This window comes from Lethenteron reissneri, chromosome 20 (assembly GCF_015708825.2).
Source record: "Lethenteron reissneri isolate LAM-NWPU_2019-01 chromosome 20, ASM1570882v1, whole genome shotgun sequence".
Classification (NCBI taxonomy): Eukaryota; Metazoa; Chordata; class Hyperoartia; order Petromyzontiformes; family Petromyzontidae; genus Lethenteron; species Lethenteron reissneri.
In genome coordinates, this window is record NC_083798.1 from 1,273,363 (window position 1) to 1,297,016 (window position 23,654).

A 23,654-nucleotide genomic window follows, 5' to 3' on the forward strand; every position below is an offset into this window, starting at 1 on the left:
TGCAGAGTGTGAGAGGTGGTATGTGACCCTGTGTGGAAGCTACCTGTCCTACCGCTCCATACGAAGCTCCAGGTCTTCTCGGCCACAGATATTCCCTCCCTTCTCTGCGCTTGTGAAACGTGGACCCCATTAAAGGAACACCCGCGCCTTTTTTAAACATTCAGACTGGCCTGCCTACGATCCATCCTGGCTTTAACCAGACTGGATTGTGTGAGGAGCTCGCAGATCCTTGAAAGATCTGGACACAGTCTCATCAGTGAGCTCCTCTGGCAGGCAAGGCTGCGTTGGTTGGGTGAAAAGCCCTCATGCCCAGCCACCGCATGCCCAGCCACCACATGCCCAGCCACCGCATGCCCAGCCACCGCATGCCCAGCCACCGCATGCCCAAGCAGCTTCTGTTTGGCCGGATAAATGGGGCTAAACGGGCATGGAATGAATAATAATAATAAGAGTGAGATAGCCAGGTGAAGTGGAATCCCGGTAGCTGACCCCTTCCCCCAGCGCCTGGTGCTGCTCAGGTTATTTTTGTCCTGCATGACCCCGCTACCCGCTCAGTCAGAGTGCACACACACAAGACAAAGATCCCCCGTATAGCTTTCACAGACCCTCGGGGCAAGTGCTGTTAGCGAGTACCACCTATGAAGGCCATCACGGCACACACATACCTGCTCATACACACGCGTGTTCATACACATGCTCATACACACACACGTGCCCCTACATACAAACGTGCCCTTACACACACACGTGCCCTTACACACACACACACGACATAATTGCGCTCTCCGCTGCACGCGCACTCAGCACCGCGTGCGCGACTCGAGCGGCCACGCGCAGCGCTGCCGCCGCTATCGCTGCCGCTGCTGCCGATGACGGTTCCGCGGGGTGTGCAGGCAGCACCCGAGTCCCTGGACTCCAGACGGGAGTGGTGACTGAGTGACAGGGGACCTCTTCCCAGGAGGGTGGTGGAGAACCGCTGGGGTCTTCACTGTGGCGCACGCGAGCTCCGTTGCTTCGAGATTTCCCACGAACCTTGTCGCCTCTCGGGGCTGACCCAATCTCAGCACCGGGGCATCGCCACCATCGTCATCATCTCAGCCAGGTGGGTGCATCACCGGGATGCCGTGCTCGTGTAGATTCTACGACTCACGCGCTCAGGGTAGAGGCGCTGGTGTGGGCTCTCTCAATGCACGTGTCGAAGAAGAGAATTGGCGAGATGCGGGGCCATCAACGACTTTGTCCACGGTGACCTATTGAGCTTGAATCTCGCGTGTCCGCCCAGCCACCCCGATTGGGGGGCACGCGGCGGCAGGGAGCTCTGCTGCTTAATGGGGGACCCCCCCCCCTCCACCCGAGACGCTCGACCGGCACGCGGCGGCCACCGCGGCGCCGCACGTGGCATGTGGCACGTCCCCGTCGCGCCATCACGGGGTCGGTCACTTCACTTTCACTACCAATGGGTTTAAAAGTAATTTATCCCAGCCAACTTATATCATTGGAAACGTATTATGTTTGATGCTGATTATGTTTGTTGGACAATTTTTTTGGGCTGTTTCATCTGTAACTCGGCTGATTTTTGTGCACATTTCTATGGGCGCTCATTGTTGTACGGTACTTGCTCTATGTTCTTACTTTTGCATTTTGTTGACCGCGGGGTTAACTCTTGAGAATGAGACTCCTCCGATCGTGGCCTCGCTACACGAAGCACGACTGTAGACACTTGATGCGGATGCCCACGATCGTCTCCACTCGACTCACGCTGCTGCGTCTCGCCCCGGAGAGCTCTTCGCAGACTCCGTGTCTGTCTCCCGTCTCTGCCTCCCCGTGTCTGTCTCCCCGTCTCTGTCTCCCCGTGTCTGCCTCCCCGTCTCTGCCTCCCCGTCTCTGCCTCTCCGTGTCTGTCTCCCCGTGTCTGTCTCCCCGTGTCTGTCTCCCCGTGTCTGCCTCCCCGTGTCTGTCTCCCCGTCTCTGCCTCCCCGTGTCTGCCTCCCGTGTCTGTCTCCCCGTCTCTGCCTCCCGTGTCTGCCTCCCCGTGTCTGCCTCCCCGTGTCTGTCTCCCCGTGTCTGTCTCCCCGTGTCTGTCTCCCCGTGTCTTGTTGACCGCCCACAGGGGCGGCAGAGGGCAGCGCAGCACACACATTGTTGTACCGCACTTCTATTCTCCCCGCCTTTAACCCACACTGTCCAGCGAGGTGAAGTATGGCCATATAATCCCCACGTGGGCAGGCCAGCACCGAGCTGTGGATTGCCACATGGGGCGGGCATCGTGCGCGTGGTCGCTTTTGGACGATTCAGCGATGTGCCGGTTCAGCCTGGGGCGGAGCGCGGTGCCCGCGTCCTCGGGGCTAGCGAGACGGGGACACGGGGATAGGGACGGGGACACGGGGCCCGAGAGCGAGACAGGGACATGGGGCTAGGGACGGGGACACGGGGCTAGAGACGGTGATGTGCAGCTGTACCCGCGTCCCAGGCTGCGCATGAGCTGCACATACAGAGTGCCGGGGTGTGCTTCACGGATATCTGAGGGCTGCACAGGGGTGGTGTCGATTTGGTTGCGCGTGTGATCACGGCGCGGCGCGGCCACGCGTGTGCGAAATAAACGCGCTTTTAAAATGCTGCGATGATATATTCCGATGCAGAGGTGGCTTCATCAGTAGGCGCGCTTGTGTCTGTGTCTGTGACCGTGCATTGTGGCAGATGGACGTCATGCACCGCGAGTGCAGGTTCATGCTGGCGTTGAGACACGCAGAGGAGCGCTGCACAGAGGGGCTCTTGGCCACGCGCAATGACAGCCACGAGCCGGGTGGGTGCGCACCGCACCCCCTCGGCAGCACTGACAGGGGCAGCCCCTACACAGTCGTCCTCACCGTCGACATCGCCGTCGTCATCGTCATGATCAGACATGGTCAATCCACTGCGGGATGACAATCCACCCGGAATCTGCGCACGAACTGATTTCATTGGTCCATCTCCTCGGGAGACGAGTTCCATTCCTTGGCAGCCAGCGCCATGAATATTCTTGACCGTGTGCCAACAATGCTTCTGGCGAGGTTTCCTGCCCACGGCCGCTTATTTTTCTTAAACGTTTGAATCACTTCATTAACCTGCGTTTGTCCTCAAAGCCACGCGCTGCTGTGCCTGCCTCTCAATGTGATTGCAATCATGCGTCCCCGATAGGAATCCCTCTTCTTTCGGAAGATCGATTTGTTACTTTGCATTCTCAAGCTGAGTTTTCCACAAAGCGCCGTCACCTGCGACGCTTCATTGCACCTGGATTCCACTTCACCTGGATTCCACTTCACCTTCATTACACTTCACCTGGATCCCACTTCACCTGGATCCCACTTCACCTGGATCCCACTTCACCTGCATTACACGTCACCTTGAGCGGCTGCTCTCGGCCCACCCTCTCGCCGCTGTGTCCCTCACACAGAGCCTGCTCTTGCCCAGCGACCTTGCTCGCGACTTGCCCTTTGTCTTTGTCGGGTATTCCGAGGTTGTTTTGTCGACCTGGAAACCCGCTCTGTCGCTTACTTTGTCACTGCGGGGGTCCCTTGCAGGGCGGACCTCACTGAGTGTGCTGATGGCCTCAGCAAGGAACAGATGCCACGTAGTCGTCTCTCTCGGCCTGCACACAATCATTTCCACTGGATGGAAATTCTGGGTGAATAATGTGGATGTCGCCTTCATCATAATTCTACAGTCAACATTTTGTAGATACACACACACACGGCCCATGATTAATCCTTGAGCATGGACGTTATTCATACTTAACATCATATTAACATCATATTAGCTTGCTGAGGCTATTTTGTGATTATGTAAGATTCGCCGGTTTATTGCATGCATAATTTACGGTCTCGGTTAATTTAATGCATAATTTAACATCATTATATAGGCGCTAAATATGATGGAATATCACATTTGCATTCCACAGTTTTATTACAAATGATTGAACGCCAATCCTTAATTGAGTTAATGACTAGCAATTATTTCCCGCATATAATGTGTTTTTTAAATATTATGAATGCGTTCTCACGCATAAACTACCAGCCCATTTCAAAGACTGATACTTAATTCTAGATTTGAAGTTTTCGTGACTGCTAGGATCCATACTCTTTGTTTTTTTCAGTAAAGTCACGTGAAAAAATAAATAAAATGAGTTTAGTTATTTTCATTTTATGTATTTATTATTATTACCGAGTGCTAATTGCCACGCGTGGAGGTTTAAAAGCGCTGAACACACGGAGCCCGCTGCTCCACTGTGATGTATCAACATTGACGGGCAGTGACGGGGCACAGCGGGAGCGCGTTTGCACTTGTTGTAGAGGCTCACGGTTCGAATCCAGCGTCCGCCCTGGTTAATACCGCAGTTGTAATAGCAGCCATACTACTACTACTACACACCGTCTGCTTCACAAGCCACCGCGTGCCCCGCAGATTGCTCCATTGGGACGATGCACAGCGATCATCGCTCCCCACTCGCACACTCGTGCCCACGTCACCCACGTGCCCCACGTCACCCACATGCCCCACGTCACCCACGTGCCCCACGTCACCCACGTCACCCACGTGCCCCACGTCACCCACATGCCCCACGTCACACTCGTGCCCCACGTCACCCACGTCACCCACGTGCCCCACGTCACCCACGTGCCCCACGTCACCCACATGCCCCACGTCACACTCGTGCCCCACGTCACCCACTCGTGCCCCACGTCACCCACGTGCCCCACGTCACACTCGTTCATTATCTCTTTGCTGCTACTGTGACAGCACATTCTACGGTACTTCGATAGAGCCGCATGTGGTGGATTAAAGAGCCGCATGCCACTCGGGAGACGCCACGCGGCCACCGCTGGGTTGGGGAACAGGGAGTGGAATTCGTGGTCTCTGCTGGAGGTGTGCGTCTGTGTGCGTGTGTGCGCGTCTGTGTGCGTGTGTGCGTCTGTGTGCGTGTGTGCGTCTGTGTGCGTGTGTGCGTCTGTGTGCGTGCGTGTGTGTCTGTGTGCGTGTGTGCGTGTGCGTCTGCGTGCGTGTGTGCGTCTGTGTGCGTGTGTGCGTGTGCGTCTGTGTGCGTGTGTGCGTCTGTGTGCGTGCGTGTGTGCGTGTATGTCTGTTGCTGGCCGGGTGCAAACGAATCGCTCGTCACACTCGCTTCGCTCCCTTCTGCCCGTAGGCTGCGAAGGCACGTGGGACAGAGTCTCCTGCTGGCCACACACCGCCCTGGGCCAAAACGTCACCCTCGCGTGCCCTGACTTCATCTTCTTTTTCATCAACAAACAAGGTGTGCGCACGCTGGACACATCCCCAGCTCCACTGCGGATTTCTGCGCGTGACGCAGCGTCGTGTCAACGTCGAATTGGCCGCTCGTGTTCCGTCTGCCGGGTCGATGAAAAGGTGCAGAGCTCCCACACACGCGCCAGGGGATGGCCGGCGTGCCTGCACAAGGACCCACTTGGAACAGCGAAGTGGGGTTTGATCCCGCAATGAAAATAGACGACCCGGCACCAGGCGAAGTGAGCCGAACAAAGAGCGTCCAGAGGCCGTGGCCTCCTCCTCCACCCCCACTGCTGCCAACGCGGCCGCGGAGTGGCGCAGGGCGCGGGGCGCAGGGTGCAGTGTGCAGTGTGCAGGGTGCAGGGCGCAAGGGCACGCAGTGACGGAGTGGTTATGGGTTGGGGTGACCATTTTATTCAGGAGTCAATTATTAATTTGTCTCCTTTTTCACCGTTCCCAATTGCATCGTTTGTTTCTGGATCTCTTGCACCGTTCTGTTTGTATGTGTGTACGTTGAACTTCATTTGCACCGTACGTTGCCAACCGCGCAAATCGGAGTTGCCCCGTTAGCCTAAACGTAACTTTAGCGTACCATTGATATTTCTATTTTACTTGCGCGGGATAATCGATCGCTGCACGCCTCATTGTTGCTTTCTAATGAGGCGTTGCAGCGGCTCCCGTGTCACGGTGCCTCGGGTAAGTGACCCATCCCGCCTGTGCCTCGCCCTCACGGGGAGCACCAAAGAGGGCTTCATGCAGCCAGGCACTGATCACTGATCACTGATCCGAAGTCTATGCCACAGGCTGGTGTCACCCCAGGGGGTTGCTCCGCGGGTATCGCGGGAGGGCATCAGTGTGTGTGTGCCAGTGTGTGTGTGCCAGTGTGTGTGTGCGCACATCTCGCTGGGAGGCTGTCTCCGCCAAGCACGCTGTTTATTCTCCGAACATTTTCGCTGAGCAAAAAAAAATGCAGCGCACATTTTTTCGTAAAATGATCCCAGTGGTAGTGCTGTATCTAGATTGTTAACGTCACGTTTCGCTTCTCGCGCATGTTGCTCGCGTTCAAGGAGGCCCATTCGGCCCTCATGTGCCCAGAAGAATCGGGCACAACAGAAGCATCGAATTAATGGAATTGTTTCCCTGGCCTAAAATCAAAACCCCAAAGCCGCTGGTCACCTGGAGGCTTTGGAACCAAGACGGCGGAACATCTGGCCACGGCTGACGTTAGTGACGAGTTAAATCTGAATCGGTCCTGGGTTATACTCCCCCTTCACCAACTTGCACTGACCAACCAGCATGGCGAAGCATGGCCGATAAACCCCCATGACTGAAAACTACAATGGGGAAGACATTATCCAGCAGTGAATTTGGCAAAGAGTCATAAATCATTTCTCTGTAATGAAAAAAACCATCACCCTCATTGTGCTCCGGGAGTGTGCTTCGTTACACGCGGCGTGTTTACACGCGGCGTGTTTACACGCAGCAGCAACGGTGGTAGTAGCGGCGTGTCCGTGACGCGAGCGCGCTGTCTCTGTGCCGCAAGGCGCCGTGACGCAGCGCTGCACGGCGCAGGGGTGGACGGAGCCGGAGCCGCCCTACGGAGTGGCGTGCGGCTACGACAACTCGAGCCTGACGGACGTGGACAAGGTGAGCGGCGTCTCTCGCACGCGGCGCGGAGCCCTCGCAGCGTGGGTCGGTGAGTGAGTGGGTGAGTGAGTGAGTGAGAAAGCGAGTGAGTGAGTGAGCTGGTAAGTGAGTGGGTGAGCAAGTGAGCGAGCTGGTGAGTGAGTGATTGTGTTGCTGTGACCTGCAGTGTGGAAGTTGGACACAGTGGGGGTGAGACGACGCGGTCTCGTGGCTGGTAGACACGAGACCCCCAGGTCAGCTGTGGTTTCTGTTATCCAGATCATCTCTCTCCCTCATCACCTCGGGTGATCTCAAGTTTGCTGGGCTGTGTCCAGTCGAGAACGTGCAGGTTCACCTTGCACTGACGTGTATTGCTCTGTGCATTGTAAAGTGTGGTGCGGTGTCGTCTTCTTCTTCTTTCGTACGGCGTTAGAAATCAGCAGCAGCAGGGCTACGATTGTAAGTTTACTGTTGGGAGACATTCCACTGCAGCATCCGTGGTGGTAGCTGAGTGGAGACCGCTTGTCCCACTACACACATCAGGGCTGTTGTATCGGACACTCATCAGTCGTCATATGACACTGACGGTTTGCGCCCCAACGCATTCACAGTTTGGTGGAGTTCCTGATCATTCTATGTATTAATCAATATCCCCACTCCCACTCATTCCTCGCCTGTTGTTGTTCATTCGGTTGAGAGCGGTGCCCACTGCCATCGCGGCAGCAGAGAGAGTCCAGAACTGAATACCTCACGAAGCGTCTTCAGCGCTGAAGACCTCACGAAGTGTCATCAGCGCTGAAGACCTCACAAAGTGTCATCAGCGCTGAAGACCCCACGAAGTGTCATCAGCGCTGAAGACCTCACGAAGCGTCATCAGCGCTGAAGACCTCACGAAGTGTCATCAGCGCTGAAGACCTCACGAAGCGTCTTCACCGCTGAAGACCTCACGAAGCGTCATCAGCGCTTTGTGGGCTCTTCAGCGCGGTCATCGTTTGGGACGCGGCTCTTTCCCCGCGGCTGGCTCGGGGCATCCTGTCCAGGCTGACAGAAGAGTCGAGGCCGGTGTCCAGCACGGACGTCTGCATTTCGGATGGGAGGTTGTTGTGGATTTGGTGTCGGCGTGAGCTGCAGGCGCTGCTAACAGTGCCACGCGGTCCCTGTCTGCCGTGCGCGCCCCAGAGGCTGTACTACCTGGCCGTGAAAGAGGTGTACACGGTCGGCTACAGCCTCTCCTTCGCCCTGCTCTCTGCTGCCATGCTTGTGTTGTGCCTCTTCAGGTGGGTAGCGGGCATCGTGTGCGCCTTGCTGTTTGTATGTATGTTGAACTTCTTTCGCACCATACGTAGCCAAAAAACACACGAGAACATCGTGGCACAAAGTGGGGATGACCCTGCTGAGGCTGCGGTGCCTCAAATATTGGAAGAAGTCACCCCCTGTGAGTGGCTGGCTGAGGTGCCATCTGTTGAAGAAGTACTGAAGGCGATCTGGAGTCTGAGACCAGGAAAGGCACCGGGCAGAGATGATCTCCCAAGCGAAATGCTGAGGGAGGGTGGCGTTTGTGCACAGACTGCCCTATATGACATCATAACAACAGTCTGGACCACTGGACGGGTTCCGCAGGATTGGAAGGATGCCCTGGTGATCTCCCTCTTGAAGAAGGGGGACCCCGCACAGACTGTAACAACTACAGGGGCATCTCACTCCTCAGTGTGCCGGGAAAGGTCCTGGCAAGGATTATTCAACATCGCCTTGCCAGACACGCGGAGGAGAGGCTTGCGGAGCCCAAATGCGGTTTCAGGAAAGGGCGGTCCTGCACGGATGCCATATTTTCTGTCCGTCTGCTACAGCAGAGATGTAGGGAATTCCAACAAGACCTACATCTCAGCTTTATTGACCTGGTCAAGGCCTATGATACCATCAGTAGGCCTGGGCTCTGGGTTGTTCTTCGTGCTTTCGGAGTCCCTGACCCTCTACTCACGATCATTAAGGACCTTCATGATAGTGAGCGGGCCCGGGTAAATCTACGTGGCCGGGAGTCAGAGCCATTCCCTGTACACCTTGGGGTGCGACAGGGATGTCCTCTGGCTCCCATATTATTTAACATCTATTTTGACCACGTAGTTCGTGAAGTCTTCAATAGCTGTACCAGGGGTATTTCCATTTGGTACAGATATAATGGGAGGCTGATCGATGCCTGGGTGCGGTCAAGGGATGGCTCCCTATTGGTCAACCACATTATGTATGCCGATGATTTGGTAATAGCTGCTCATTCAGAGGACGAGTTGGAGACGCTGCTGCTGAGACTGGAGCGTGCCACTAAGAGGTGGGGCCTTACCATCAGCCCCACCAAAACTAAGTACCTGCCTGAGTATTTTGTACCATCGGACACTCCACCCCCACAACTCCCAATCGGTGATGGGGCAGTTGTGGAGAGAGTGGAGAGTTTCCCATACCTGGGCAGTGTGCTTATGACCGGCTCCAGGTTAACAGCAGAGGTCTCACTCCGAATCAGTCGAGCGGCATTATCTTTTCATCGGTTGCATAACGCTGTGTGGAAGCTACCTGGTCTGTCGCTCCGCACGAAGTTTCAGGTCTTCTCGACCACAGTCATTCCCTCCCTTCTCTATGATTGCGAAACGTGGACACCCCTAATGGAGCATCTTCGCCGGTTAGAAACATTTAGGCTGGCCTGCCTACGATCCATCCTGGGTTTAACCAGGTTAGATTGTGTGAGGAGCTCACAAATCCTTGAAAGATCTGGGCAAAGTCCCATCGGTGAGCTCCTCCGGCAGGCAAGGCTGCGTTGTCTGGGTCATGTAGCCCACATGCCCAACCACCGCATGCCTAAACAACTTTTGTTCGGCCGGATCGAGGGGGCTAAACGGGCGCGGCACGGGCTAGAGATGAGATGGAGTGATGTGGTGCAGGAGGCCGTGAGGCTGAGTGGACTGGTACCAGCGGTGTTAAGATCGGCCTCTGTGGAGGAGGCTCGTGAAGGACGCTACTGGGCAGTTGGAGGCAGTCGCGGCCTCCAACAACAACGGAGGGCGGAGGAACGACGCTCACAACAACGAGCGGAGTGCCGGGTGGCTAAAGCACAGCAAGTTGGCACAGTAAGGGGCACAGGTGGTGCATCAGCCAATCATCTCGGTCATCTCAGTCAGTCGACCCGTGGCATCTGGGTCTGCCCCGTGACCTCCTGCCAGCGGGCGTTCGACACTTCACGTGGCCTCAAGGTGCACATGGCCTGGCACAAGCGTCGTGGCCCCGACCAGGGCACTGACTGGCCCAGTGAGCGAGGCTGCGAGGCGTCCCGTGGTGTTCCCACCATAGTTTTCTGCTCCTGGCACCGCACGCTCTGTGGGGCTCTTTCAAATAAAGAGCGGCGCTCTGTGAGCAAACACTTCGCCTTGTTTACTCAGAGCTACCTTCACCTCTCGCGGGGCACGACGGTGATGCTCTCTGTGTGTGTGTTTCTGTGTGTGTGTCTCTGTGTGTGTGTGTCTCTGTGTGTGTGTCTATGTGTGTGTGTCTCTGTGTGTGTGTCTGTGTGTGTGTTTCTGTGTGTGTGTCTCTGTGTGTGTGTCTATGTGTGTGTGTCTCTGTGTGTGTGTGTCTCTGTGTGTGTGTCTGTGTGTGTGTCTATGTGTGTGTGTCTGTGTGTGTGTGTGTGTGTCTGTGTGTGTCTCTCTGTGTGTGTCTCTGTATGTGCACCTGCAGAAAGTTACGCTGCACGAGGAACTACATCCACGTGCAGCTCTTCGCGTCCTACATGCTGCGGGCCAGCTCCGTGCTGGTGAAAGACGTCGTGCTCTTCTCCAACGAGGACTCCGACAACTGCGGATCGCCCACGGTAACGGCGGCGCCCTGCACCGAGTCGAACCTCCCCGCACCCGGAGCACGGCGCAGCGCCCAGGGCAGGCCGGCCCCACGTGGCCACTCCACGCGGCGCACTGGACTGACTGGAGACACGCCTGTCAGCCCCTTGTCAGTGCCCCACCTTAGTAGAGATCATGCAGACCTTGCTGGTCACGCCGTGCCCCTTATACATGTCAACGTTCATCCTACAAAGTCCCTCGCAAGGGAGACACACAAACACATAGACACAAACTGATGTTGCCCGTGTCGACACGGCTGCACGCCGTCTGGACCTGAAAACTCAATTTCCCAGTTCAAGAATGCGGAGTGGACCGTGCGGGTGGGCCGTGTGGGTGGACCGCGGCGTCAATGTGACATTAGCCCGGGGCAGGGGGCTGTGGGCAGGGGGCTGCTGCTCGCCAGCTCTGTCCGCCGCCAAGGAGGGTGCCCTGCACCGTCGGCATGAACACGATGAGTGCAGGACACACGATGAGTACAGGACATGATGGTGATGATGGTGATTATGATGGTGACGATGGTGATGATGGCGGTGATGGCGATGATGGCGATGGTAGTGATGATGGTGATGATGGTGATGGTGGTGATGATGGCGATGATGGCGATGATGGTGATGATGGCGAAGGTGGTGATGATGATGGTGGTGATGATGGTGATGATTATGATGGTGATAATGGTGATGATGGTGATTATGATGATGATGGTGATGATGATGGTGATGATGGTGATGATGGATATTTCGAGTGACTGATTCGCAGAGTTTGAACGCGCTGTGTGACTGCGTGAACAGGCAGAGTGAATTGGGCAACACCGCAACTGTTGCGTTGCCGACTGTCGCGAGCGATCTTCTGCAATGTTCCATGCAACGTGGCTCTGACTACAGCAACCTGCCATCGTCTGTCGCAGTCGCATCTCGATTTCACCGCGAGAGAGGAGAGATTCGAGTGTCGTATTGATCGATGCGGACATGGCCATTACTTGTGGATGTAACCGGATCTGGCCCACACGATGGAGCTGTGATGTCCCCTCCATCACCCCCATCACCACCCCCATCACCCCCCCCCCCATCACCACCCCCATCACCCTCCCATCACCCCCCCATCACCCCTCCCATCACCCCCCCAATCACCACCCCATCACCCCCCCAATCACCACCCCATCACCCCCCCCAATCACCACCCCCATCACCACCCCATCACCCCCCTCCCATCACCCCCCCATCACCCCCTCATCACCCCCCATCACCCCCCTCCCATCACCCCCCCAATCACCACCCCCATCACCATCCCATCACCCCCCTCCCATCACCCCCCCATCACCCCCTCATCACCCCCCCATCACCCCCCCTATCACCCCCTCATCACCCCCCCAATCACCACCCCATCACCCCCCCAATCACCACCCCCATCACCCCCCCATCACCCCCCCCCCATCACCTCCCCCATCACCCCCCCATCATCCCCCATCACCCTCCCATCACCCCCCCCCCCATCACCCCCCATCACCCCCCCCATCACCCCCCATCACCCCCCCATCACCCCCCCATCACCCCCCCCCATCACCCCCACCGCCCCGCCCCCGTCGCTCGTTCGAGACTCCTCGAGACCCGGGAGCTGCGCCTGGCGCGCTTGAGCGGGGCCCTCTCCACGCTCGCGCTGGGAGGCGTCCACGTGGCCACGTGGCCCACTTTACATCAAGCGCGGCATTGACGTGACTCGTGCTGTGTTTTTATTTCGTTATCTTTGACAGTGTCCGTGTAATACCTTAAAAAAAATACCGTCGTTCATTTCGCTAACGGCTGGTGGCGTCGTCACACCATGAGCAACATAACCGGTGGATGATGGAGATGAAATCGATTATCCATTAAGGCGCGCGTGCTTTTATAATCACGCGCGCGGGAAGTCTTTCATAGCTGCTGTAACATAGCACGACCCTTTGGTGATTCTAGGACAAGAGTTAAGTACAATATTCTTCGTAGCGTCACGCTTTGATGTTGAGGGCACTGCTGTATACAGCAGTTTGTAGTGCATAGAAATAAAGAGTTCGTGCTTATAATATGGTTTAAAATGTGTAACGCTGACAGTTTTTGTTCACTCTCAAGAGAGAGGGGATGATTCAGAGATGCTGAAACACCACAAGCAAGTGAGAAGGCAGCAAGAACTGGTGCCAACAGTTGTCCAAGCTTTACGGTCCGACATGGCGATGTTTTCATCAACTCCGTCCACGAGTCTTCTCACACGTGGCGCGCGGTGCCCCCACCGATGGAAGTTTGCCCACGCGCTGCGCTGCCGACGTTCCCTGGCAGGCCACGAGGTGGTGACATCGGTGCCCACAGCTGTCACGACCTTGGCGTGATCCACCTACCCTCGCCTGCACGGTGCCGGGTGACGCCGTGCACGCCGCCTTCGCGCCACTTCCGTTTCAGCTTCTCCCCCCCCCCGACCCCCCCCCCCCCGCCCGCTTGTGCCGCCCCCCGTTGCGCCAGCCGTGGTGCAAGCTGGCCATGGTGTTCTTCCAGTACTGCATCGTGGTCAACTTCAGCTGGCTGCTGGTCGAGGGCCTCTACCTGCACACGCTGCTGCTCGTCGCCTTCTTCCCCGAGCGGACTTACTTCTACTGCTACATCGCCTTCGGCTGGGGTGAGCGCAGCACGCGTGCGCGGTGGCAAGTCGTGCGTGCGTGCGTGCGCGCATGTGTGTGTGTGCGTGCGTGTGTGCGTGCGTGCGTGCGTGTGTGCGTGCGTGCGTGTGTGCGTGCGTGTGTGCGTGCGTGCGCGCGTGTGTGCGTGTGTGTGTGCGTGTGTGTGTGCGTGTGTGCGTGCGTGTGTGCGTGCGTGCGTGCGTGCGTGTGTGTGTGTGCGTGCGTGCGTGTGTGCGTGCGTGTGTGCGTGCGCACTCACAGCCAAACTACGGCGCGAGGCGGCGGCGGCGATGCGGGGCGAGGTCAAGTTGAGTTGTCCCGCGTGTGCGCAGGAGCCCCCGCGCTGTGCGCCCTGGCCTGGGTGGCCTCGCGCCTTCTGCTGGAGGACACGGGGTGAGCGCCGCACGGCACGCGCGGGCTCTTCACGCCGAGCACGGGCAGCCCACGGTGCCGGTCAGGCATCCGAAACGTGCTCGACGCGCTTTGCATTGAATTGCCTCAACTGGTTAATAGTTTACACCATTGGAAGCTCATTTGCCAGTAGCAAAATATGATAATTGTTTTTTTACCCTTTTATTTGGCAACAAAACTGACACTTTTTTTAACAAGGAGTCATGTTTGCATTGACCACAATAACTGCAGTCGGAATGCAAAAAAACACATAACTCTGATAATGTATGCACTGTCCTTGAAATTGATTGGTCCACAGTGCATACATTATCAGAGTTATGTTTTTTTTGTTTGCATTCCGACTGCAGGTATTGTGGTCAATGCAAACATGACTCCTTGTTAAAAAAGGTGTCAGTTTTGTTGCCAGATAAAAGGGTAAAAACCCAATTATCAGGTTTAATAGTTTACCAGGCAGACAATGTGTGTATGCGATGTAGCCAACCGTGCGAATCGGAGGTGCGGGAGTAGGAGAGCAGACTCAACACAACAGCCCCGAGGAATGGAGGGGCGTGTGGCGGGGTGAAGGAGCAGAAGGACTTCCACTCGGGGGAGCTCTTGGGAGCACCCCTCAATATTGTACTTTGGCCTACTCCTCCTCCACACTGGCCATAACCCATCACGTGTGCCTTGCCGCTCGACTAGCAGCGGTGTAGACACCTACACTGATCAGCATTGTTGGCTACGTACGGTGCGAAAGAAGTTCTACATACATACGTATGACCTGTCTCTGGGTTGCACGCGTGTGTGTGAGTAGGTCGATTCAGACTTAATTGAGTACCTGGTGCGGTGTGTAAAAGTCATCGCCACTGGGGAAACAAAGGCGGTCTGGTGCGGTGCTGGCCACCCATCCCCTCGTGCGCCGTGCCGACCTTCATAGGTTGCTACTCGCTAACAGCACTTGCTCCGAGTGTGTTCAGTCTACACGGGGCGGTCTTTGTTTGTGTGCGTGCGTGTGCGTGGCAGCTGCTGGGACACGAACGGCAGCACGCTGCCTTGGTGGATCATCAAGGGCCCCATTCTGCTCTCCATCCTGGTGAGCAGCAGTCGCGGAGATGCTCGTCGCCGTCCGTATCGCCCGTGGAGGAGGCATCGGTGGCGTGCGGGTTGTTTTGTTGGAATTGAGTGCCAGGCTGTGAGCACGGCCGTCGGTGACTTAACAGTCCTTAACTGTTCGGAACTATCACTGTGAGCAGTAGAAATACACGCAAGGCGCGTTTATAACACGGCCGGCAATGAACCGCGATCTCGTCACAGTTTGGGTCAAAGCAGAGCTCCAGGCTTTAATGTAGACTGGCAATGCCCTCTGCAGTATACAAACATCCCGTGTGGAAAGTGGCTTTTCCGTACATTTTTCGTGTATTGTTCCTCCTGGCGCTGCGTTTCGTTCTCGTTCTGACCAAACATTCGTGCAACGACCTCGGCCTCGGCCGTGCGCGCCCGATGTGAGCTGGGAAGGGCCCTGGTGCGAGTGGCGGTCGACACGGCGGCACCCCCCAGGTTCTGACGAGCTGGCGAGCCGTCAGGACCTCGTCGTGTCCAGGTTCTGACGAGCTGGCGAGCCGTCAGGACCTCGTCGTGTCCAGGTTCTGACGAGCTGGCGAGCCGTCAGAACATCGCCGTGGCCAGGTTCTGCAGCGCGCGCCTAACGATCGTCTGGTCGCGTGTGCTGCCAGATCAACTTCTCCCTCTTCGTGAGCATCATCCACATGCTGCTCAAGAAGCTGAGCTCGCCGCTCGTCAGAGGAGCACGCAGCAACCATCACTACAAGTCAGTGGCACGCGCCGCGCGATGAATCGTGGACGCGATACTCTTAGGTTTTTTCGGTAAAGTCACGTAGGTAAAAAATAAAATTAAAGTCACGTAGGTAAAAAATAAAATAAAAATAAACATTAATACATTTTATTTTTATTTTTTACCTACGTGACTTTACCGAAAAACCTAAGAGTATGAATCCTTGCAGTCACAAAAGCTTCAAATCTAGAATTAATACGTGGACGCGATGTCGGCCTTTCGCGTGCGGCATCGGTCGTCAACGGCGTTCCTGGACAATGAGGGCCCGGTCCACGTGGCGTTGGTTTTCATGCGATGTTGACAATTATGATGTTGATGATGATAATTGTGGCGGTGATGATGATTACGATGATGATAGTTCTAATGATGACAAAGGAAGATGGTGATGTTGAAAATAATAATTTAACTTTATTCAGCGCCATTCATGCAATTGCATCCCACAACGCTGCACATCAATTAGCGAGTTCCTTCCACAAATGATACAATACCAAACCCCCACTACTTAGCAAATCAAACACTAAAAGATACATACGTAAATAACGAGAAAAAAGTACTTCTGATGACCTATCAACCCTAATCCCACCTACTATAACCTTTACATAGAGAGCATACAATTGATTATGGAATGGAGGAGCCAAACGTGGACATGAATCAATTCATAATTTATTTCCTGCTTAGGCTACGTAATGAATTGGCCACAGTTGTGTCATTAAGACCCTCCACCACCCAACACAGCCAAACGATTGTCACGTGTGCAAGCGTTTAACGCGCTGAGTCTTCTCATTTGGGCTCACTCAGCGGTGCGCTGAAGAACGATTCTCACAGCTCATTTTAGGTACGACGTTCAATTTGACAATGAGTCAAGCATCTTCAGGAATGATCAATAATGAGAACGTCAGACATTGCAAATAAACCAACTTAAGACCATGGGCCTGTCTTAAATTCAGGTGGAGAAAGCTGCTAAAGGCCGTCCGCCACGGCGTGGGCTTTGTCGCGGCCGTGTGCCCCACAGGGAGCGAAGAGGAGCGATGAGCTAAGCTCAGACATCGCACATGCGCGTGAATGTGTGCGGATGGCATCGCCACTGCCTCTCGCACGCCGCCTGGCGGCGACTGGGAGCGCGCTGCGTCTGAGACGCGTTCTGGCCCCGCGAGGCTCTGCGCGATGCCGTGGCCAGAATCGAGCTCTGGTCACTGAGTTCCTCTTGCAGTGTACCGGGCAATTGGCCCGCTGCTCTGCTCAAGAATCTGGACCAAACTAGACGCAGTTAATTGTGAAATAATACTAATGGCGCTTAAAAAAACTGTGACAATTATGCTTAAATCGAATCACAATACCCCTTCGTGGCAATAGAATTACGTCAATGTATTTGTCACGTGGTGACGGGGAGACGTCATCCCGGTCGCCTGTAACGGAGGAGGTGGTGGGTGACATCCCGAGCCGTGACTCGTGTAAGTCTGGAGTTCGCGTGTCTCTCTCTCTTCCCGTGGTGGTCACGTGGTCCTACGCGTCTGCCCTCCACATTGAGAAACGTGCGTTGAGATGAATTGGCTGCTCGATATTCCCACTTTGATGAGTAAACATGCGTGGCCAGGTTCCCTCTGAATTGAGCTAAAACGCTCGGTGGGCTTTACCTTTTACCTAGCAAATAAAAGAGTTTAGTTTCAATTAGTGCAACCATGTGCATGCGTGCGCGTAACAACGGTTCACTCCCTTTTCCATTCCCATGGCTCAAATCCCACCCCATGACCTCGATCCCATCACTTGGCTCACGTCCCATCACTTGAGCTCAATTCGCTTCCCATCGAGTCACTGTTTCATGTTTCATTTTCATTCCCGTTGCCGCGGGGGTCACGTAGTTCGCCACGGGAGTGCTGTCGTGATCTCCCTCGAGACTCCCCACGCTGCCCTCGCGACTCTCAGGGGACTCCCCACGCTGCCCTCACGACTCTAAGGAGACTCCCCACGCTGCCCTCACGACTCTAAGGGGAGTCCCCACGCTGCCCTCACGACTCTCAGGGGAGTCCCCACGCTGCCCTCACGACTCTCAGGAGACTCCCCACGCTGCCCTCACGACTCTAAGGGGAGTCCCCACGCTGCCCTCACGACTCTAAGGAGACTCCCCACGCTGCCCTCACGACTCTAAGGGGAGTCCCCACGCTGCCCTCACGACTCTAAGGGGAGTCCCCACGCTGCCCTCACGACTCTAAGGGGAGTCCCCACGCTGCCCTCACGACTCTCAGGGGAGTCCCCACGCTGCCCTCACGACTCTCAGGGGAGTCCCCACGCTGCCCTCACGACTCTAAGGAGACTCCCCACGCTGCCCTCACGACTGTGAGGCAGTAGCTCTGTGTTCCCCAGGATTCGCTGCCCTCTGTGGCAAAAACAAGGGCTCTGTAACTCAAGAGGAGAGCGCGATCATTATTATTATTACCGACTGGATGAAACAGCAACACTTCACTTGGAGCAGGGCTTCTTCCATGGACAAGAACACAACAATAGGCACACACTCTCCCATTGAAACGTGAATTGAGCTAAATTGTATTTTCAAGGTTGCTTGGCCACTCAATTGCATAGTTAATGATTGTGCTACTGTTTTTGCAATGAACCATTTTCAGAGTTGTGGAGGGGTTACGATTACACAATACGCTTTCCCAGAATCATTAATGTCTACGTGCGCGAGCGCTAAAAATTGTATTTGCGTGCGGGAAAACCCCATTATTTACATGTTGAGAGAATGTTTTGTCATGGAAAGACGTGCACTGTGGTTAGTCATGCGTCAACGCCTCGGTGGGGGGAGAGAGCCCCCGCCACGGGGCGCCTCCGTGTCCGAGATGTGCGCTCCAGCCCTGCACGGTGCTGCGAGGTCGATGGTGCCGGTCGTGTGACTTGGATGGCGCGTGGCTTGAATGTTGTTTTCCTCGACGCGAGCTCGAAGTGCTCTGATACTGGCGTTGTCTCTGTACTGCTCGCCTTCTGGCGAGCTCTGCTCGAACACTGGGAGACAAGGCCATGAAGAAGACTGTCTCTGGTGCAGGTCAATCAGTTGTAAAGACAATGCCCCATGTCGTATCAGAGCATGTTTGAAGCTTTCGTGACTGCAGGAATCCATATTCTTTGGTTCTTTCGGTAAAGTCACGTAGGTAGAAAATAATATAAATCACGACATCACCTGATGACGGACGTTTGTGTTGCGCCCGAAACGTCGTGATTTATTTATTTTATACCTACGTGACTTTGCCGAAAGAACCAAAGAGTATAGAGCATGTTTGTTTGAACGTTTTGCCACAAGTATGTGTGGGTAATGCAGGCATGATGCCTTGCACATGGTATCTCTTTGGTGTTTTTTGAACATCTTAACACGTGTTTTTTGCCAGAAAGGGTAAAACTTCTTCTTATTTTTCCTCAACTGTGTTCGCTCCTCAGTGTCTGCCACGTGCTGATGTTGTCGCTGGACGTTCAATCGTTGACCAATGTCCTCCGGTCATTTAAAAAAAAACAGCTGATGGCTGAATGCTTGTTACCGCATAAACCAACACAATTAATCAATGCACATTGATTAGCCACTACATTTATCAGTTTTGTAGCGTGACTATATATTATTATGTTAACACAGTTGCTGATCGCAGGCCCAGAATGTCAAGTGCCGAGCAGAGTAAAAAACAACACGATAAAAGTCGTACTAGATCAGAGCGAACACCTATAGAATTGAGCAAGATGATCATAAGAGATTGGGAATAGGGATGGTGGGAATAGGGATGGTGGATGATGGGAATAGGGATGGTGGGAATAGGGACGGTGGGAATAGGGATGGTGGATGATGGGAGGGGATTCCAAAGCTGAGACGTTGCGAACGCCAAAGCAGAAAGGGTGAGTCGGTGAGTGTGTGAGTGTGTGAATGGATGAATGTGTGAGTGAGTGGGTGAGTCGGTGAGTGAGTGTGTGAGTGTGTGAGTGGATGAATGTGTGAGTCGGTGAGTGTGTGAGTGAGTGAGTGGGTGAGTGAGTGGCTGAGTGTGTGAGTGGGTGGGTGTGTGAGCGTGTGGGTGAGTGTGTGAGCGTGTGCACGAGTGGGTGAGTGGGTGAGTGTGTGAGTCGGTGAGTGTGTGAGTGTGTGAATGAGTGAGTGAGTGGGTGAGTGTGTGAGTGGGTGAGTGAGTGAGTGTGTGAGTGTGTGAGTCGGTGAGTGAGTGAGTGGATGAATGTGTGAGTGGGTGGGTGAGTGTGTGAGTGTGTGAGTGGGTGAGTGTGTGAGTCGGTGAGTGTGTGAGTAGAGGAGTGTGTGAGTGGGTGGGTGAGTGGGTGAGTCGGTGAGTGTGTGAGTGGGTGAGTGTGTGAGTGGGTGGGTGAGTGTGTGAGTGTGTGGGGCATTATTGAATCGATCATGGGCCTCTCCTAGGTTGATTCAGCCTCAAATAAGTACCTAGTGCGATATGTAAACATTGCCACCCACTCCCTCGTGTGCTGTGCCAGCCTTCATAGGGACTCGCTAGCAGCACTTGCCACAACAGTCTGTTAAGGCTATACGGGGGTCTTTGTCTTTGTTTTCTCGTGTGTGAACTGCGGCTGTGGTGTTGAAGGCCTGTGCATGAGTCAGTCTGATAACATTTACAAAGCAAACTTTAAATTAACAACACTATAACCAGTGACGTTATCCGGTATATGCGCAATTACAACGGTTGATTATGCACTTCCGATAAGCGCGGTTGGCTACGTACGGTGCGAAAGAAGTTCAACATGTGTATAATTACAATTAACAGAGCACTTCAGCTGGATACCAGGAAGCCCAGTTGGTGTTCCTTGTGTTCGGAAGGGATATATCTGTTATGTTATATTATTATAAAATAGCTACAACAATGTATGTCTATGCTCGTCCTTCCCACATCTGTGCCACCTCTACATGTTCACTTGGCGCGATTCACGAGCGCGCGGCCCCATCTACCGGGCTGCTGCTGCTGCTCCAGCGCTCGCCCAACACCACTCAGCCCCAAGCGCGCTCGTACTCTGCACGAGGAATGGGGGGGGGGGGGGTCTTTGTTCCTGTGCGTTCACGGTGTGCCGTGCGCGCGTTCACGGGGTGCCGTGCGCGCGTTCACGGTGTGCCGTGCGCGCGTTCACGGGGTGCCGTGCGCGCGCTCGGGGGTGCAGGCGCCTCGCCAAGTCGACGCTGCTGCTCATCCCGCTGTTCGGCGTCCACTACGCGGTGTTCGCCTTCTTCCCCGACGAGGCGGGCGAGCTGGCGACGCACACGCGCCTCTACCTGGAGCTCGCGCTCGGGTCGTTCCAGGTGACTCGGGAGCGTGGGGGCAGCAGCAGGGGCAGCAGGAGCAGGAGGGACTGTGGGTTGCCGGCGGTGCGGGTCGGGTTACATATTAATAACGCCAGCTACTATGTATGGTGTCCCAGTCACTGACACCGCTGATGTGCATTTGGCCGCTGATCAATGCGTGGAGGCGTTGTGCGGCATGCAGTCACGTGGCGTCGCAGGCGGATTTGCAAAACGCTTCTTTGTTTGGAGCGTGCCATTTATAGTCGCCAACGATTATGTTTTATTACCTTTGGGAATGGAAGCCCGCGGTAATTGTCCGCTCTCATTAAAAACACGACAATGTAGTAGACATCGCTGTTTAAATGCAAAGCAATAACACGCGATTTTTGGCAACACTGCAAGGTAATTTGTGAATAAATAGACGCTTATAAAATGTGATTTAAATGCATAGAATTTGAACGCCTTCAATGCGGCAGTCATGTGCGAACACGAACATTCACACATCTCTCTCAAGGTCAAATACAATTTCCCGTCTTAGTTATTTCTTGAGATCAAGAAGATATCTCTGGCCTAGGATCGGGATACCCGCGGGGGGATTTGTCTCGACTTCGCCTGAGCGTTATGTAGAACGCACAGCGCCTCCAAAGCTAAACCGCCGTTCATTTATCTCGAGAACGAACATCCTCTACTCGTCATCGTCTCATCCACAAGGCCTGTGTTTGGTGTCGGCGAGGGATGTAGAATTATAATGTCAATGTTTTAATGCTCAAGAATTCACACTTAAATCAGATGTAGCCGGAGAATAGCGAGCTGAGGTTCATTATCTCGCCAACCGTTATTTCATGGGACATACAAAACAATGATCAATAATAATTTTAATAGAATATTTAAATCTGTTTTGCATAAAAGGGATTATTACTGGCCAGGACTCACTGGTGAGGTGGTTGCAGACCGGAAGCAGGAAGACTTCTTCACGATTCTGGCAATCGCCTGATGATGCTGATTGTTGTTGTTGCTGTAATCACCAGCGAAACGTCGTTTCCTCAAACTGTAAATGTTTCGCTGGGTTTGCTCTCCACACACAGCCGGTGTACTGAAGTAGTAACTAACTAATTGGCACGTGTTGTGACAAACCTCACTCATTGGCGGTGTCGGGTGGAAGTGGGTTTACGACACATTTACGAACCCAGACAACTTTATTGTGGATAATATTGCTCACGAAAATGTGACATTAACAAAACAATCAAATCTCCACTGCTTGGGGTCATGGCCTGCACACCACGAGGCTCCGCATCGACACCAAACCTGTGCTGCATCTCTCCCAGAGACGCAGAGAGACCCTGAGCTCTCCACTGTGTTTGTTTTTATTCTACTTGAGACACTTCCTCACGTTCACCCGCAAGTTTGTAAATTGGAATCGGTAAGCACTCTCTCTGTCTTGCGTGGCCAATATCCCTTACACGACCCATTGGCCCCACGGCCTTCTGGGCAAGTGAATGACTCTATCGGCGTTCATTCGGTGGCAGCACCCGCTGTAACGAGACGCGGCTTGTGGCTGGCAAGCGACACGCCCCGAGTGTGACCCGTGCGCTCGCTGCTGTTGCGTGTGCACGCAGGGCTTCGTCGTGGCTCTCCTCTACTGCTTCCTCAATGGCGAGGTGAGGGGGCACCGCAGACATTCACACAGCAACTCTCGCGCACGTTATGTCGGTGAACCCGTCTGTGTCACGAACCACGGTGAACCGGTCCTGGGCCTCCCTTAGGTCGACTCGGCCTCGAATGAGTACCTGGTACAGTGTGTGAACGTCGCCACTGGGGAAACAAAGGCGGTCGGGCGTGGTGCTGGTCACCCAGCCCCTGGTGTGCCGTGCCGGCCTTCACAGGTGCTCGCTCACAGCACTTGCCCCAGCAGCCTGTCCAGGCTATAGGGGGAGGGGGAATTTGTCGTGTTCCACCTGCGGCTTGCTCAGGCGTGACCGCGTCTCGCCGGCTTCTGTGCAGGTGCAGCTGGAGCTGAGGCGGAAGTGGCGCGGCTGGCGATCGGAGCGTCTCCTCGTGCGGAGCTCCAAGCAGCAGCGCCACCAGCATCAGCAGCAGCATCAGCAGCAGCATCAGCAGCATCAGCAGCAGCACGCGGCCGGGAGCGGCGGCAACACGCGGGTCTCGCTGCTGCTGCGCGGCAGCAGCGCGGGCACGCAGCTCTCGTGCAGCCAGCAGGATCAGACCACCGTGATGTAGTCACCCACGCGCCTCGCCCTCGACAGTCCACCGTGCTGTAGTCACCCACGGGCCTCGCTCTCGACAGACCACCGCTGATCCCCGTGGCAGTGTGTGCAGGAGGAGCATCTCAACCTTTTTGTAACATAAAAAATAGGTCGTCTCTCTTTTGGAACTCGCAGTCTACTTACTGAAGGTGGGGATATATCCGCCTCTGAGATGTAATTGACATCCGTCTCGGCCCTGAGCGCACCGCATAGCCGTATACCTGCTTGAGGCGTATTGCGAAACGTCGTGTAACTGTGTCGTGCTACTGACGTGTATGTGGATACATAACAATAGGGTTTTTTTTTCCTTTATTGCAATAAAACAGGATGTTCAAACGCCAAATAGAAACCTTTTGCAAGGCACCAAGTCTGCATTGAGCACACTTAGTATTGGTGGTGAACATGCAGACAAACTTGCTCTGATAATGATATGATGCATCGTCTTTGAAACTGACAG

At 54.7% G+C, this 23,654-nt stretch overlaps 1 protein-coding gene across 1 annotated transcript; it reads left to right on the forward strand.

Annotated features, from left to right (window-relative positions):
* Positions 1–819: 819 nt before the first annotated feature.
* On the forward strand, positions 820–23,171 carry LOC133344474 (vasoactive intestinal polypeptide receptor 2-like). Its single transcript, XM_061554451.1, has 13 exons — positions 820–1,102; positions 2,698–2,803; positions 5,180–5,287; positions 6,824–6,927; positions 8,086–8,183; positions 10,627–10,759; positions 13,268–13,421; positions 13,755–13,815; positions 14,836–14,905; positions 15,546–15,640; positions 20,813–20,951; positions 22,550–22,591; positions 22,935–23,171. The coding sequence occupies exons 2-13, from the start codon at positions 2,698–2,700 to the stop codon at positions 23,169–23,171; spliced, it is 1,347 nt and encodes a 448-aa protein (XP_061410435.1). The 5' UTR covers positions 820–1,102.
* The last annotated feature ends 483 nt before the right edge of the window (positions 23,172–23,654 follow it).

What these genes read in the sequence shown, in the direction of transcription:
- LOC133344474 (XM_061554451.1), top strand. Translation starts at nt 2,698, where the DNA reads ATGGACGTCATGCACCGCGAGTGCAGGTTCATGCTGGCGTTGAGACAC. An exon ending in CCATTCTGCTCTCCATCCTG is followed by an intron (nt 14,906 to 15,545) that starts GTGAGCAGCAGT and finishes GTGTGCTGCCAG; the next exon opens with ATCAACTTCTCCCTCTTCGT. An exon ending in TCGCGCTCGGGTCGTTCCAG is followed by an intron (nt 20,952 to 22,549) that starts GTGACTCGGGAG and finishes GTGTGCACGCAG; the next exon opens with GGCTTCGTCGTGGCTCTCCT.